Source organism: Phoca vitulina, unplaced genomic scaffold (genome assembly GCF_004348235.1).
Source record: "Phoca vitulina isolate PV1807 unplaced genomic scaffold, GSC_HSeal_1.0 scaffold4, whole genome shotgun sequence".
NCBI classification, from domain to species: domain Eukaryota; kingdom Metazoa; phylum Chordata; class Mammalia; order Carnivora; family Phocidae; genus Phoca; species Phoca vitulina.
Genome location: NW_022589707.1, coordinates 35,224,545 through 35,240,889, shown reverse-complemented (window position 1 = coordinate 35,240,889; position 16,345 = coordinate 35,224,545). Strand labels below are relative to the sequence as shown.

General features: G+C 41.2%; 1 protein-coding gene across 1 annotated transcript in view; it reads left to right on the top strand.

Moving 5' to 3' along the window:
- NPSR1 (neuropeptide S receptor 1) overlaps positions 1-16,345 on the top strand; it is a 146,213-nt gene that overhangs the window by 107,229 nt on the left and 22,639 nt on the right. The window contains 2 exon segments of the mRNA XM_032401196.1: positions 2,586-2,679; positions 8,778-8,979. Of these exon segments, the coding sequence (XP_032257087.1) occupies positions 2,586-2,679; positions 8,778-8,979 (296 nt within the window).

Here is a 16,345-nt window from a genome sequence, read left to right as displayed (position 1 = left end):
TCTATTTGGTTATTAATTGTGGTAGACTGAAAAATGCCCCCCCAAATCCAAATCCTAATCCCTGAAATTTATGTATATTACCTTATATGGCAAAAAGGGACTTTACAGATGTAATTAAGTTAAAGATCTTGAAATGGGGAGATTATTAGATAATATCTTAATAAGTCTAAATGTAATCATATGTATCCTTTATAAAAGGGAGGCAGAGGGAGATTTGACAGACAGAAGAGGCATTGTAACCACAGACCTAAGATGGGATGGGTGTGACCACAAATCAAAAAATGCTGGCAGTCACCTGAAGCTGAAAGAGGAAAGGGAAGGAATCCCCCCCTAGAGCCTGTGGAGGGAGGGTGGTCTTGCCAACACCTTGATTTTGACCTAGTATAACTGATTTTGGACTTCTGGTCTCTAGAAATGTAAGAGAATAAATTTATGTTGGTTTAAACCACAAAGTTTGTTACAATTACCATAAGAAGCTAATAAATTATTTTTTCTCCATTTTTATTTCACTATCATAGCTTATCTTTAATTTTTAAATTTAATATGTCTCTATCAAAGTAAAAAACAAAAGAAAAGCCTAAAATGTCCAAATGGAAATATATGACATGATTTCTTTCCTTATACTCTCTCCTCTCACTCAACTCCCCAGATTTTTCCCTGGAATGTTTCCTAACTATAATCATAGTTATTTTGTAAACATGTTGTGGGGGTTTTTTGGACTCATTGCTTATCATAGCTGTTATTATTCAATCCTGTCCCTCTTCTAGAGTTCTTAATTTTGAAACAACGCACCATCAGCAGAAATATTTCCTCACGGAAGATTTTCAGGAGATTATGTGATGTTATGCTTTCTTCTTTCTTATACATCTAAGAAAATCATTCTGTGCCTTGGCACAGAAATGATATTTACAAAATTCTTGGATCATAATTTTTCTTTCAAAACTCTGAACATGTTTTTATGCTGTTTTCTGGCATTTTATTTTTGTAAAAAAGAGGCATGACAATTTGAAATGCATTTCTTTTATGTAACCTTTAATTTTTTTTACCCTGCCTAGATGTTTGAAGACCCTTGAAATTAACTACTCTTTTTGACTGCGTCTCAAAATACATCTCTTTTTGTTAATGTTGCTTGCTCTTCCAGGCACTCTTTTTTGTACTTTCCTCTTGCTCCAAATTCTGAACTTGCGTCAGCCACCTCACTCAACACAGCAAAAGATGGCTGAGATTCTTGTGACCTTCTTACCATGACATTCCATCCCACAGAGTTCTGCCCTTGGGAGCTTTCTTTCCCATCCTCCTCGAATGCCACCTCCTGAGCTGTGTGTGGCCAGTTGTAGTAATTCTGAATTCTTGGATCACACATAGAAATCCCAGTTTTCTCTAAGAAGACAGTTGTCTAATTTTTTTTAGTTAAACTTGGACATCATTCTTCTCGCCATCCATATAGCACCTTTTTAGCAAGAGGAGAATCTCTTCTTATATCCCTCAGGAGAACCTTCAATCTCTAATCAGCCCTCAGAAACCACTTCCCTATGGCACCTTCTACAATGTTAGTGCTGGGATGCATTTGTGTAGTGTTCTGGAAATAAAAATAATAAAGAACAACAATATAGTTGATTATTATTTGTCTGAGTGAGGGAAAGAACAATAAGGTATAAATTCAGACAAAATTATTAACAAAGTCATGGTATTTCTCTTTCATTTTAGAAGAGATTCAGACACTCACCCTTAGACTTTGGTGTTTGATTTACTCTTCCTGGCTCTGGAACTGGCCTAAAGGTTACAAAACAGAGATACGTCTGGACTCTTGGTAGAAATGAGGCTCAACATTACCCCAAAATTTTCCACCTTATTCATCCTTTCAGAGATATTTCACTTAATTACATTTTGATTATGCTCTTCACATAAGAGATGTTAACCTCTTATATCCCAATTTCCTTCTCTGCAAACTCTACAAATAACACTATACTTAGGATAATTAAAGGGCCTGGGCAAGGTTAATAAGAGATGCAGTGGGAAGGAGGAAGAGGGGACCCAAGGATTGACCCTAATGAACAGCTCTGCTAGAGAAGTGGAGGAGGAAGTGAGCTCTGGGACTGTCAACGCAGATAGTGATAAATGATTTTAAACCACACATGGGCTCCTGGAAACCAGATGCCTTCCATTGTCTCTCAACTCACACTGATAAATGGCAAATGAACATTTCTTTCTAATTATTCTGGAATGTCAATTGTGGCAGGGAAAATTAGCTTAGCTTTAAAAGTCAATTACACACAAATGTACCATGCAGATGTCAAGAGAGAATGATCCTGAGATGTGGTATCCAAGAAGCCAAGTGAATGAGTGAAGAAGGGTGAGCTTAGAAGTATTCTCACTGGTCACCACCAGCGATGACAAGTCCAATTCCAAGAACAACAATCTGCTTCTAGACATAAGGAGTCAGTCATTTCTCTCCCTAGCCCAAACTTCATCCCTCCCTAGGTTCAGTGCATAGGTTTCTAAATAGCACAAAACATTCTTCTTTCTATAATACGCATTCCTTCATTTCTATGAAGTCATGCACCTCCTCTTGTTTCTGTCTTCAGGTTGTGCTGCTCTATGCTTCTACCTATGTGCTGGAGTCCCTCAGCATAGACAGATACCAGACCATTGTCTACCCTATGAAGTTCCTGCAAGGAGGTGAGATGGCTCCACCAATGGCTATCCTGTAAGAAATCATCCTTGGGTGAGGGTAGGACTGTTTTCACTAATATTATCCTCTTAATAATGGTTTTCTTCCTCCCGCTCTCTTCTTCTCTACTTTTTTTCTACTTCATGGGTCTGATTGTCCAAAAAGATGTAGAAAGAGAAGCAGGATGCCTAGGAAAATGTGGATGGTACCCATGGATGGTCAAGAGCTCCTAGGGAAGGCAGTTTGCTGGACCCACTCTGTGGCCATTTACTTTGACCCTAATGCCTCTGGTTTTTTCCTTTGGAGCAGTGTTGACACATTGTACCTCTCTCAAGAAATGAATACTCCCACTTCAACTTGCTCATTTTCCAGAAACAAGAACCTTGCCTTCTTTACTTCCAAACCATAGAGATAATTGGAAAGATGTTTTTAACTGACATGAATACTGGAAAGTAGGAAAATTCTCCTTGATCCAGTGATAGTGAGGAATCTCCAGAAGAAGAAAGCAGATGGGTCAGAGGAAAGGCTGAAACCACACAGCTTACAATACCCACAGACGACACTACAGTAATATGGGTGAAGTGTTAAGAGTGCTTCCTAAATAGATCATGTAAAGGCCCAGAGCAAGAAGGACTCAAGGAAACCAGCAGGGTGATTTCTGGAGCACAAAGAAGAGTGTTCATCACTGCATGTTTACTTTCCCTCTGTCCTCCCCCCTCCCAGAGGGACAGCAAAGATAGAGGTCTCTTCCTCCTAGTAGTGGGAGTGCTGGATTTGAAGAGATAGGGTGGGGTCCTAGGAAGCAATGACTCCTTGGAGGGATGGTGGGTACCTAGTCACAGACTAATTGTCCATTACTCTGCCCATGCGCAAAGCCCACTTTCCTGCATGAACCCTGAAAGCAAGTAAGAACCCACTGTTTGGTGATCTGTACCACAGTCTCCCAAGGAGCCTGTGAAAACTTATAAAATGAGGAACTAATATGAAATCTTGACTACAAAGATGGGGTGTAATCAAATATCATGGAAAATGGGACAAAAGCCAAACTGGAAAATAGATAACCCTTCAGAATACCATTCTGCGGCGTTTACAACTAAGAAAGCAAAATTAACAAGCAGAACTTTAGAATAAGTAGAATTAATGTCATCAGATACTATTGAATATATCAGAGAATATTGGCACAGATCCTTTGAATGGTAAGTTAACCACATCTAATTAAAATATAAAATGTGCAGTCCTTTGACCTTGAAATCCTACTTCTTGGTATCTTCTCTGGACAAACACCCACATGTATGCATGTATGCACATGTGTTCTTTATTGTAGCATTGCTTAGGATAGGAATTCCTTCAGTGGAGGAATGTAGACATTTCAGTAGCTTAGATTTATTGATTGCATACTAGATGCCACTCATGATTATAAGCTCTCTAAGCATGCTAAGTATTTTAATTCTTACAACCTCTCTGTGAGATAGGTCCTATTATTATCTGAATCTTATAGTTTGGACAATTACAGTTCAGAGAGTTAAAGTAACTTGCCCAAGATCACTCAGCTAGTAGGTGCACGGCAAGATTTGAACCCAAGACGGTCTGGGTGTAGCTCAGGTATCTATGACTACTGCATATCCTGCCTCTCAATGGGGAGGTGGGATAGCCATGGACAGTAAAAAAAAAAAAAAAAAAGTAATAAACAATTGCTTGCAAAGACATGCACCAACCAGTCCTCACTTCTGGGGATAGAATTTGGACTAGCCATAGTGATCACAGGGACTTACATACTAGAAGGTATACCGATGTGTTGTGCGCAATTAAAACTAGTTTAAAAATAGAATTTACACCTATTTTATAGGCTTTTCCTAGGGTTGTTTTTGTTTGTTTGTTTTGGGGTGTGCGTGTATGTGTGAAGTATGTGACCAGCACCAAGCTTTCTGGGCATTTCCATTGCCCCAGTGATTATGATAAAGAAGGGAGCAGGGAGTGGGATGAAGGGAAATGGGAGAGACATTTTATGATCTATACAAAAGTGTGATATACTTATTCATTCATCTATTTATTTATGCCCAGCAGGCCCCAGGAATGATTGAATGGGGGCATACAAAAAAACGCATACAGCAGAGTGTTTCAAGGTGCAGAAATAGGAGTGAAGGGAAATTAGGTATAAGGAAATGTGAGGGGTGTCCCCAGATATTTGCCAGAGGTGGAGGCTTAGGGAATCCATAGCCAAAAGGGAAACATGGTCAGTTACCCATCTCACCATATTCATTAGGTAAAAAAAAAAAAAAAAAAATATATATATATATATATATATATATCAACTATATATATATATATCAACTATATATATATATATATCAACTCTTTAGCTCATGGCAAATATGAATAGTTCTAGGAGACACTGAAATATTATGAACAAGGTCCTAAATTATAGAAAAGGCAGCAATGAATATTATAGTGTTCTTTTAAAGCTGTAAAGCAATTTATTTCCTCATTACAAAATTAATAGAGGTTCGGTGGAGGGCACTTGCAAAATAATCATCTCCAATAGCTTTGGGGAAAGATGAAAACTTGGAAGTAGACATTAGCCATTTTCCCTTCCTCTCTGCCCAATCCCACTGAAGTGATGGAGGAAACATAGAAATAAAGGAGACGTGCAGCTGGGTGGGAGTCAAGGAAAGAAGCTGTCCAAGTACCAGAAAGTCACGGAATTCCCAGCACACAGGGAGCTGATTACACACGGAAGCCACACCCCCCAGGAAGGTGGCATGGCGGTGTAGGAGTTTTGGGGTGAGGTGGTAGGTGAGAACAGGGAACCCTATGCTAGAGTCACTCGGTGCTACAGCTCATCGGAATCTAAGGGCCCCCGTGAGGGGCAGGGCTTAGGGTTCACGCAACTGAACAAAGAGGAGGCAGCAGAAAGAGATTCCCCACCAGGCAGCACAGCCCCTCTATGGAGAACTGAGCTGACAGAAGCCACACGAAGTTACTCCTGGTCGAGCAGACACAGGGCGATGGAGACTAAATCAACGGAAGGCGGGGGCGGGGCGGAGGGCACATCTTACTGCTTGTTTACTGCTTTTTACTAACGTGGTAGTTTCCTCAGCCAGCAACTCCAGAGAAGCTGACATTTTAAGACTCTTTAGGATAAATAAATATGAGAATAATTAGGAAAACATCTATTCATAATGAAGAGAAATACGTAGTTCCAGGTACTAAAGCATAATATAAAACTTTGATAATTTAAGCAATATGATACTGAAACCAGAATAATGTACGTAAAGCATATGGAATATCGAATCAGTTAGAAAAGAATGAATTAGTCAGTATAGGGTGTTAGTATAGTTGTCTAGCCATTTACAAAATATTAAATCTGCCATACTGCCACCAAGTAAATTCCAGCCGGATTGAAAAAGTAAAAATTTTAAACTTGAAAGGGTGTGGGTATGGGTAAAAGTTTTTATTTTTGTGAGGGAAAGCTCTTTCTGAGAATAACACCAAAAGCAAAATAAATGTAGTTTAAACTACATCAAAACTTTAAAACTCTTCATACAAATAATAAACGTTGTACACATACTTAAGCAAAATGACAAATAGAAAATATTTGTATACAACAGGCAAAGGGATAATATCCTTCTTCTAAAGAACTCTGGCAAAGAAATAAGAACGTACCAATTGAAAAAACGGGCAAAGAACAGGAGCAAGTTATTAAGAAACAAAGACAAATGAACGGATGATATATAGAAATGTTCTTTTTGACCACTAATTGAAGAAGTGCAAGATTAGACATTTGGATATGAAATCTTATCAATGAGATAACAAGAGGAAGAGGAAGGATCCTCTCAGTGTTGGGAGAGCATAAAGAAATAGGCTTGTCTGTACACTTCCGGTGGGAGCCATAAGCTGTAGACACTTTTGGAAGAAATTTAATAATATTTGCCAAAATCTGTTTCTCAGAGTTTATCCTAAGGCAACAGCACTGTAAAGAGATACACATAAATTATTTGTAATAATTGGAAACAATTTAAATAATAATAGGCTATTGATAAAATTAGAATTTAGTGTCACCATGGAAAAATATTTTCTATCAGTGCTTTTTAAATTACACTTCACACACTGGCCCTGGAGGACTCATTCTGTAGACCTGCTCCAGGACAGGTCTGGAAGCCTCTGGCTGTCACCCAGCCTCAACCTGAGCTACCCTGGCATTCTGCACTGGGCTCAAAGTACAATTATATTTGATGAAAGCCTTTTACTGCCTGAAAAAGTCTGAGTGCTGCTTGCATAGACGCAGACATGAAAAGGTGTCATAAAATTTTTTGACAAAGACTTTCTTGACATAAAGACAGTCATAAAAATTTTTTCCAGGGAAAAAATAAGGTTGAAAACCAGCATGTATATTATGTTCTCATTTTTTTAAAAGATTTTATTTATTTATTTGACAGAGAGAGACACAACGAGAGAGGGAACACAAGCAGGGGGAGGGGGAGAGGGAGAAGCAGGCTCTCTGCTGAGCAGGGAGCACGATGCGGGGCTCGATCCCAGGACCCTGGGATCATGACCCGAGCTGAAGGCAGACACCTAAGGACTGAGTCACCCAGGCGCCCCTATTACGTTCTCATTTTTATATGTGTAATCTATGTATTACATACGGATGTATTATCAAAATTTGGGCTGGCTATTTCTGGGTGGTGCCATCATGGACTCTTTTTCCTTCTTTTTGTTTATATTTCTGTAATTATCATGTGTAACTTTCATTATCAAAAACAAAGAAGGTATATATGATGCATGAAAGAGGGCTAAGACAGAAGTACAGAATTGGACAAGAGCAAATGGAAGAGGAAGTCTTCCTTTCTACGGGTGGGGGACACAGGCCACTTTGGAGATAACAGGAGACCACCCACCTAATACTGAAACTGCACTTCATCTGTTCCGTCCCTGAATGTTGAGCCCTGAGCAGTCACTCTTCATGACAGGTGGGCTCAGCTGGCCAAAGGGCCAACAGTCTTGTCACCGCTGTGTTTGCGGGCCACACACCTGTTGCGGAGGCCCCTGAGACTGGGGATTTCTCCCAGTGCAGCCCAGCACCAGTATGAGAAAAGTAATTCCAAGCATCTGCCCTGGGTGCACATTGGGGAAACATTTTTAGTACCTTGGTAGAATTAATTCTTTTTTTTTTATATTTTTTTTATTAACAATAAAATGTATATATAATGTATTGTTTGTTTCAGGGGTACAAGTCTGTGATTCATCAGTCTTACACAATTCAGAGCGCTCACCATAGTATACACCCTCCCCAATGTCCATCACCCAGTCACCCCATCCTTCCCACGCCCCTCCACTCCAGCAACCCTCGCACAGTTTCATATTGTTTTAATCTGATTCTTTCCATGCCCATCTCTTTCAAAAGTGAATGCCTGTTAACCCATCCAGTGGAATCTGAGTGGAGCCCCAGAGTTGCAGATCACCCTTAAAAGTCCAGGCTCTAGGACCTACAGAGGGAGACAAAATTTGAATTTTAACCAGTGAAAGAAGGAGACCATGCATGAGCAGGATCTGTAGAAACCCAGTACGCATCTCATCGCTGTGGTTGAGAGGAAACATCCTCAGTTGCTCTCTAAATGCCAGACTGCTCTGTGTTTGTTTCCTCTCCCAAACACCCACGGCTTCTTTCCCACCCAAAACTTTCCTCTATTCCTTCAGGAAGAAACTCCCTTATATCCTCAACCACATGACGGTAGGTTCCCTCCACCTCCTGCCTCCTGAGATCCCTGGTTCTCTTAACATCTCAGAAGAGGATGCTTCTCTGCCTTCCTTCTGAGAACTTCAAGGCCTGGGGGTGGTATAGACATTTTCCTACTTCCCTGGACCCCTTCCAACCCATTTCTCCTCCGTTATTGCCTGTGCGCTGATCTGTTCCTTTGACGCTCATGCTATCAAACTAGATTACCTTCTACAATGTTCCCTCTCTGTCCGACCACATGGCCATGCCCCTAACCCACTGGAAAGGCAGACACCGTTCTCAGTCTCTCTTTCACCCTTCATACTGTCCCCATCTTGGGTGACTTTGATGTCTACATGGACAAATCATCCAATTTCTCTTTCCTTTGAGCAGAAAAGCAAGCCAAGGTCCTCATCGTGATTGCCTGGAGCCTCTCTTTCCTTTTCTCCATTCCCACCCTGATCATATTTGGGAAAAGGAAACTCTCTAATGGTGAAGTGCAGTGCTGGGTGTTATGGCCTGATGACTCCTACTGGACCCCGTACATGACCATCGTGGCCTTCCTGGTGTACTTCATCCCCCTGACAATCATCAGGTAAGAGGTCAACAGGCCAGACTCACACAGAGGCTTTCCTGGTTCACCAGCTCCTGCTCTCCTCCCCTACAAGGCCCCTCATTGTTCCTAGTGTCCTTAAGGGAAGTGGCCAGACCATAAGATTTCATCTAAAGCTACTATGTATTAAGCCCAACTTCTCCAAAGTAGAGTAAGGAGGAAGGAACTAATATTTTCTGAGCATATATTATGGAGCAGGCATTGTGCTAAGTGGCTAACAATGATCCCAGTAACCCCGTTACAACTCTCTATATAAATAACCACCCTTGTCCCCATTTTATGTATGGTAAAACTCAGGTTCAGAGAGGTTAAGTAACCTGCCCAACATCACACAGGATTTAAACACAGGTTTTTCTGAGTTCATAGCCTGTTCTTTCTCCTTTTGCATGTAGTCTTTCAAATATAAGACATAGTACCAGTTTTAGAGATCTTATATGATAATTGAAATGATAGGCAAACTTGAAGCAAAACTGAGCAAAAAAGGCAATACATACAAAAAAATATGCTAGAAAGTGCATGCAGTGAAGTCAGGTAATGGCAGGGAACACTTCTTGGAAGCAACCATTGAAGGAGGGAAGAATTCAGGTAGGAGAAGGGAAAGGTGAGAAGGAAGCAGGTTTCCGGGTGACTGGGGGTCTGAGTAAGTGTGGCAACAGGGAAAGGACAGGCAGGCCATGCCAGTGGGAGAGGGAAGAAGTTGGCAATAAGCTCTTTCTGGTGGGGTGAGCCTTGATTATAAAGGGCCTTAACAACCAAGCCATAGGATGCTCCCTTTGTCCCGCAGCCAATGGTGGCCACAGATGGTCTTTCAGCAGGAAGACCACAACTGCCCGGAAAGGCAGGGTCTCGCTTGTCATCGGCAGGATCTCCTCTGACAGCATGGCTCCGCCTGGGTGGATGGGGTGGGGGGTTGAGGGAGATACTGGCGTGTTGAGTGTTTGCATGGCCAGGCTGATCCTGCCCCTTCTGACTGTCCTCAAGCCGGCCATGGTGTGTCCCATAATTTGTCCTGGATGAAGGAACATCAGCCTTTGGTTTCAGATAGTATAAATAATGCTGTGATAAAAATCCTTGTGTTTAAATTTATTCATGAGTCTCTGATTATTCCTTCAGAACTCATTCTACTGGAATTGCTAGATCAAAAATGATGCTCATTTTAAAATTTTGATGCATATTCATAAACTGCCCTACAGAAAAGGTGTATTCCTGCCAACAGCAAAAAAAGAGCTCTGAGTTTTCTTTCCCGGACCCAATGGAAGGTGGTATCATTTCTTTATGAAATCTTTGCCAAACATAGAGGTTTCAAAAAAGTATCTCATTGTTTTCACGCGCATTTCTTTAGTTATGTGTTAAGTGTATTAAATACGTTTCAAGTATTTTTCTGACATTATGGGACTCCTGTGTCCTTGCTCTGTGTTCATCTTTAGTCTCAAAAAATACCACAGCTGGAAAAATGTTATCCATCGCATAGGCCAGCCCCTGAATTTTTCACAAAAGTAGGCTTAGAGCTAAAAGGAGCAAAATGACTTGCTCTCCATCAGAGGTCGAGCTGGGCAGGAGAGGGATCCCATAGCCAGCCCAGCAGCCTTGCTGAGGCTGGAGATTGTCAGTCCTCTCTGCTGACTTGACAAATTGATGTCTACTTTATTTCCACGTACCGCCTCCTCTCCTCCAAGCTGAATTTGGGAGGAATCCTGGAGGAAAGATGGAGGTTAGACAAGCAGTCAAAGGTAAGTCATAGCATCGTCGGAAGGGGTACGTGGAGGAGGAGGGTGGCTAGTCGCAGGGGTGAGCATTTGGGGGGAAGCGGCTCCTGCCGTCCGTCACAGGCAACTGACGCATCGATTTCAGTGGGCAGCGTTTGTCCTTGTTCTCTCCTGATTGATTTCCCATCAGCTCATGAAATCAGTCCAAACCCCTGCTCAGCAGGGTGAATGCAGTATGTCAACCCCACGGCTCCCGATGCGCTGTCTGGCCAGATCCGTCATGTGGCTCTTTCCCTGTCCATAATCTTACCCCATCAATTCAAGCTGCTCCTTCCCATCAGGACCTCTCAGACTTGCCTACAGCCCAGCTTGTGTGTTCTTGTAGTGCCCTTGGAAAAAGCCAAGTATAATATGACGATGAAAGGGTTGATTTCAAAAGCTGCACTCAGCCTTCATCAAAGTACAGCCTTCTTAAATCCTGCCCGGAGTTCCTTGCTCCCAGCTGTGGTAGAATGAGGAAGATTCAGAGTGACCTCCCCCCCGACCTCGAGCTTCCCTGAAGCGTTTCCTATCTGTACAGTCATGACCTTCAGTCTTCTGTGGTCAGGCTCCTCCTGATGAAGAAAGAGCTCCTCTCTGGGGGATATGGCATCCTCCAGCCCTCTCAGCTCCTCCTCCCTCTTGACCTAAGACCAGGCCCAGATGGAATCTTGTGAAGAATTTGTTTTCCAGCTAGCTCCTGGGATAACTTGCTACAATTTTATATCTCTCAGAGTTAAAGTTCATCTTTTTTCTTTTCTTTCTTTTTTTTTTCTTAACCACATTTTGGACACTTGAAGTTGATTCTGTTGCTTATAGTTCTTTTAGGTAAAGTTAAACTCTTAATTCCAAGCTTAAGAAGACAAAAGAAACAACTCAAATTAGGTGTTCATTCACTTTATTAACTATGCCTCATGCCTCATTGTTCTTCAGGCATGATACACACCTACATATATATATATATATATATATATATATATATATCCTTACCAAACTGATAGGCAAAAAATACATATATAGTTGTTTTAATTTGTATTTTTTTCATTACAGACGAGGTTGAAAAAATTTAAGATGTACATTATCATTTTTGTTTTTTAAATAAATTACTTATTCATATTCTTTCAAATTTATTCAAATTTCTCTCAATTTTATTTTCTCTCTTCTTTATTTTTAAAGATACTCTTTGTATAATAAACTTTTCCTGTTTCCATATGTTGAGGGTATTTCCCTAGTTTGTCATTTGCCATTTGAGTATGGTTTTATTTTGCTTTTAGTTAATAAGACTGGCATAAATGTGAAAAGGGGAGACTGCATGAATACCAAAAATTAGAAATGAGAAAGTCAAATTCTTTAAAAAGTTAAAAGAATCATAGGAAAGCACTATGAAAAACTTTATATAAATGCATGTGGAAATACGAATGAAATGTATAAGGCTTCTCTATAATACACAGACCTTTCACATTGTAATGTATTCACATCTACTCATGCTTTTCTTTTCTTTTTTTTTTAAGATTTTATTTATTTATTTGACACAGAGAGAGAAATAGTGAGAGAGGGAACACAAGCAGGGGAGAGTGTGAGAGGGAGAAACAGGCTCCCCTCCTAGCAGGGAGCCCGATGCGGGGCTCGATCCCAGGATGCAGGGCTGGATCCCAGGATATGAGCCAAAGGCAGACACTTAACGACTAAGCTACCCAGGCGCCCCTACTCATGCTTTTCTTTACATTGCTGCCTTCCATTTCTTTCTTAAGAAATTGCCCCTTGCACATGCTTATATCTACTTATTTAAGTTTTTATGATTTATTATTTTAGTTATTGGAAAATAATTTCAGTGTTGGGAGTACATTAAAAATGTCACTTTTTAAAAAAAGATTTATTTATTTGAGAGAGATGGAGAGAGCACAATTGGGAGGGGTAGAGGGAGAGAAAATCCCAAGCAGACTCTGCACCCCTAAAAATGTCACTTTATTTTTATTTTTAAAGATTTTATTTATTTATTTGACACAGAGAGAGAGAGATCACAAGCAGGAAGAGGGGCAGGCAAAGAGAGAGGGAGAAGCAGGCTCCCCACTGAGCACGGAGCCCGATGCGGGACTCAATCCCTGGACCCTGGGATCATGACTGGAGCTGAAGGCAGCCGCTTAACCGACTGAGCCACCCAGGCACCCCTAAAAATATCACTTTAAAAACTGTATTTGATTTGGGGTGACTGGGTGGCTCAGTCAGTTAAGGGTCTGACTCTTGGTCTGGCTCAGGTCATGAACTCAGGGTCCTGGGATCAAGCCCTGCAATGGCTCCGCACTCAGCGCTGCTCGGGATTCTCTCTCCCTCTCCCTCTACCCCTCCTGTTCATGCTCTCTCTCTCTCAAATAAATAAATCTTTTTTAAAAAAGCATTTGATTCGATTTTCCAATTGCCCCAATACCATTTACTTTCGATGTTACATATGAATTCAAGATCTAACTTAAATCTACTTTTCTAATGCCAGGTCATTTGTCCCAACACCACTTACTGAATATTGAATAATCTATCTTTTCTACATGGTATGAAATGGCAATTCTAGCATATGCATATTTATATTCTAAATACTCTCATTGTCTCTGAACTTGTTAGTCTCTTCATTTTGTTTTTATTTTCTTCTTTCTCTATCATGAGACATACTCCTTATACAATAACCTTTTTCTTTTTTTATATGTTGCAAATATGTCCCTCGTTTGTCATTTGCTTCTTCATCTTGAATATGGTTTTATTTTCAGTTAATAGGAATTGTCATAATGAAGAAAGGAGAGAATACACAAATAACTAAGTTACTGGCTTTTCTGCCACTAATACACATTGTTTTGATTATTGTCACTTTATATACATATCATATCCCATAAGACGGATGTCCTGTCTTTCTCAAAGCTCCCCTGGCTATTTCAGGTGAGCTACTGATGCTCTCCCTTTCAGCTCCTACTCCAGGTATAACCAACAAGGGACACCCCTCACTCCTTTCATCCCTGTGCCTTTGTGCACAGCATTCCTTATGCCCGAACACTCCTCCACACTCACCCTGCCTTGCTGCCCTGCTTCTGGCAACCCCGTTCACATTCTGCATGTCTCATGCCACATACCAACTCCACACGGAATGGCCACTGCTGGTCCTAGGCCAAGTAATGCCTCGGGTGTTCACCCAAAGCCTCCAAGCTCAGCTCGTCCTTGTCGCCATGAAGGCTTTGTGGTAGTGTCATCACCTGCTTGGATGGCTGTATCTCTTGAGTATAGAACTTTGTCTCTTCATTTCTGGATTCCAAATCTAGTACCTAATGCTCACTCTGTAAATGTTGGAGAAAATGAACAATGCAGGTCTGACCGATAAAGGGCACCATCACAGGACAGAGGTGCTGTGTCACTCTGATACACACACACCTAATATGGACATTTCTGGCTATTTAGAGCCTAGATCAGTTTCTGGCAGATGGTAGATCCTCAATATATGTGAAAGGGAAGAAGGAAGGGAGAAAGGAAAGAAGGGAGAGAAGAAGAAAGGCAGAGCGGGAGGGAAGGAGAGAGGAAGGAAGAGTTGTATTGTCTGGGGCAAACTCTCAGGAGAGCTGTGTATGAATAAAGACTTAGCTCTTCCATCATTAATTAAATCAGGCTCCCAGGACTTGAAACCATAGTGACTGACAATAAAGGCAATACACTGTTTTTCTGGGTCAATACAACTCCTGTTATTTCAAAATTTACTTGACATAAGTGTCTAACTGTTGCTGGGGAAGTTATTAGCCCTGGTGTAATTGCTTTACTTTAGCAGTGGTTATTTTCTTGTGACTTAATTGATTTCTCATTTTTCTATCATTTTTATCTCTGTGACATAAAGATGGAGGCATAAAAGATCCATGGCCAACAACTGCAAAGGAATAAGTGGAAAAAAGCGCATTTGTCATGGAGCATTGACTCGTGTTATATGAAAAAAAAAATCCACTTATTCTGCTTGGGGAATGGAGATCAGACTGTGGGAAAGTCCCATGCTAAGGTTGGTACAGCCCAGTAGAGTTCAATGCCATGGTGTGTAAAAGGGTCCCAGGGGTCTGGCCAGCACTGTCTCTGGGCATGTGATCAAAGGTCAAGGAGAATGACCCATCGTATCAGCAAAGGAAGTGACATACCATATGGCGTTACCTGAGGGGTGGCAAGAGTTACCTTTTGAAAAGCCATTCTCACTGATTTGCTAGGTTAAGGTAGATGTTTGTGATGGGATTTCCAATATCCATTCCACAGTAAGCCACTCATGGCAGCCCTTCCCCTCAGTATGTGAATGGTTTGGGAATGGCCACGTGACCAATTCTAGCCAATGAGATGTAAGGGAATGTCTTCTGAAGAGCTTTTGGAAAAGATTTCCCCATTCTTAGGAAACAAGTCCAAGAGAGGCCAGCTTCTCATCTTCTGGGTACTGCTTCTGGATATAGGTGTCCAGGATTGACACCTGGAACTGCTTCAGTCTGACTCAGGGAGACACCTACACTGAAAAGAAAAGAGAAAGGGATGGAAAGAATGCAGATTTCTCAAGTTCAGCTTTGACCCTTTGAAGTTGCAATTATGGGAGATAAGAAATATTCTGATTGCTTAGAATAATTTGAGTTGGAGTTTTCTGTAAGTTGCTACAAAAAAGATCCTGATACCCAACTGTCCATACTTGCTGTTTCCAGACATCAGTGAATTCATCTGAACTACCGAAGCCATCAGAGTGAACTCTTCTTCTAGGACCATTAGGAAATCTCAGTTATTTCAGTGGTACCAAGTGAGTTAACAAAGGCATCCCTTTGACTTTCTCTGTCCTGGGAGCACATTAAACATGGCGCCAATGGACTGTGTGTATCAGGACTCTCAGATTTTTTTTTAGTTTCTTAAGTATCAAGCTGTTTTTACATTTTCCCCCCAAAGTTAGTTCTGCCTTCATGTCTCCCAGAGCCCAACTACATACAGAGATACTATTCAGTCCCTGACCCCTTGCCTCTTCCCATATACCCATAGGGCACCCACCCTCTGTGAGACCCTGGACCTGGTAATGGGGATATGGAAATGACAAGACACACATGCTATCTGAATTTAAGAATAGTCCTGTATAATAGAGAAGGCAGCCAATTAAGGAAGGAGTTATAACACTGTGATGAGTGCTGTGGTAGGGTAAATAGAGAGCCCTAGGGGACCCACAGCGGGGATGCTAACCTGGTCTAGGAATCAAAGAAGGCATTCAGGAAATAACTAGAACCATATACAGCACGTATAACCCAATACATCCCCCAGAGGAGCTTGTGCGCCCTTCTTAACAAGGTTGTTAACAAGTTGGTTAACAGCCCTTGAAGTCAGAGGACCCATCCTCTAGGTGTGTGAACTCAGACAAATCACTGAATCTCGCAAACCTGAAGTCTGAGCCCCAGAACAAGTCAGGGCCCCTATTATATACTCTGTGTCACCCTACACTTTATCTTCGTAGAATTTGCTCCTTTATAAGCATATATTACTGTGTCCTCATTTTATTATTATCTATCTCCACAAATACAATGTGAGCTCCATGAGGGTTAGGACTCTGTATTTTCTGCCACAGTATCCACAATGGC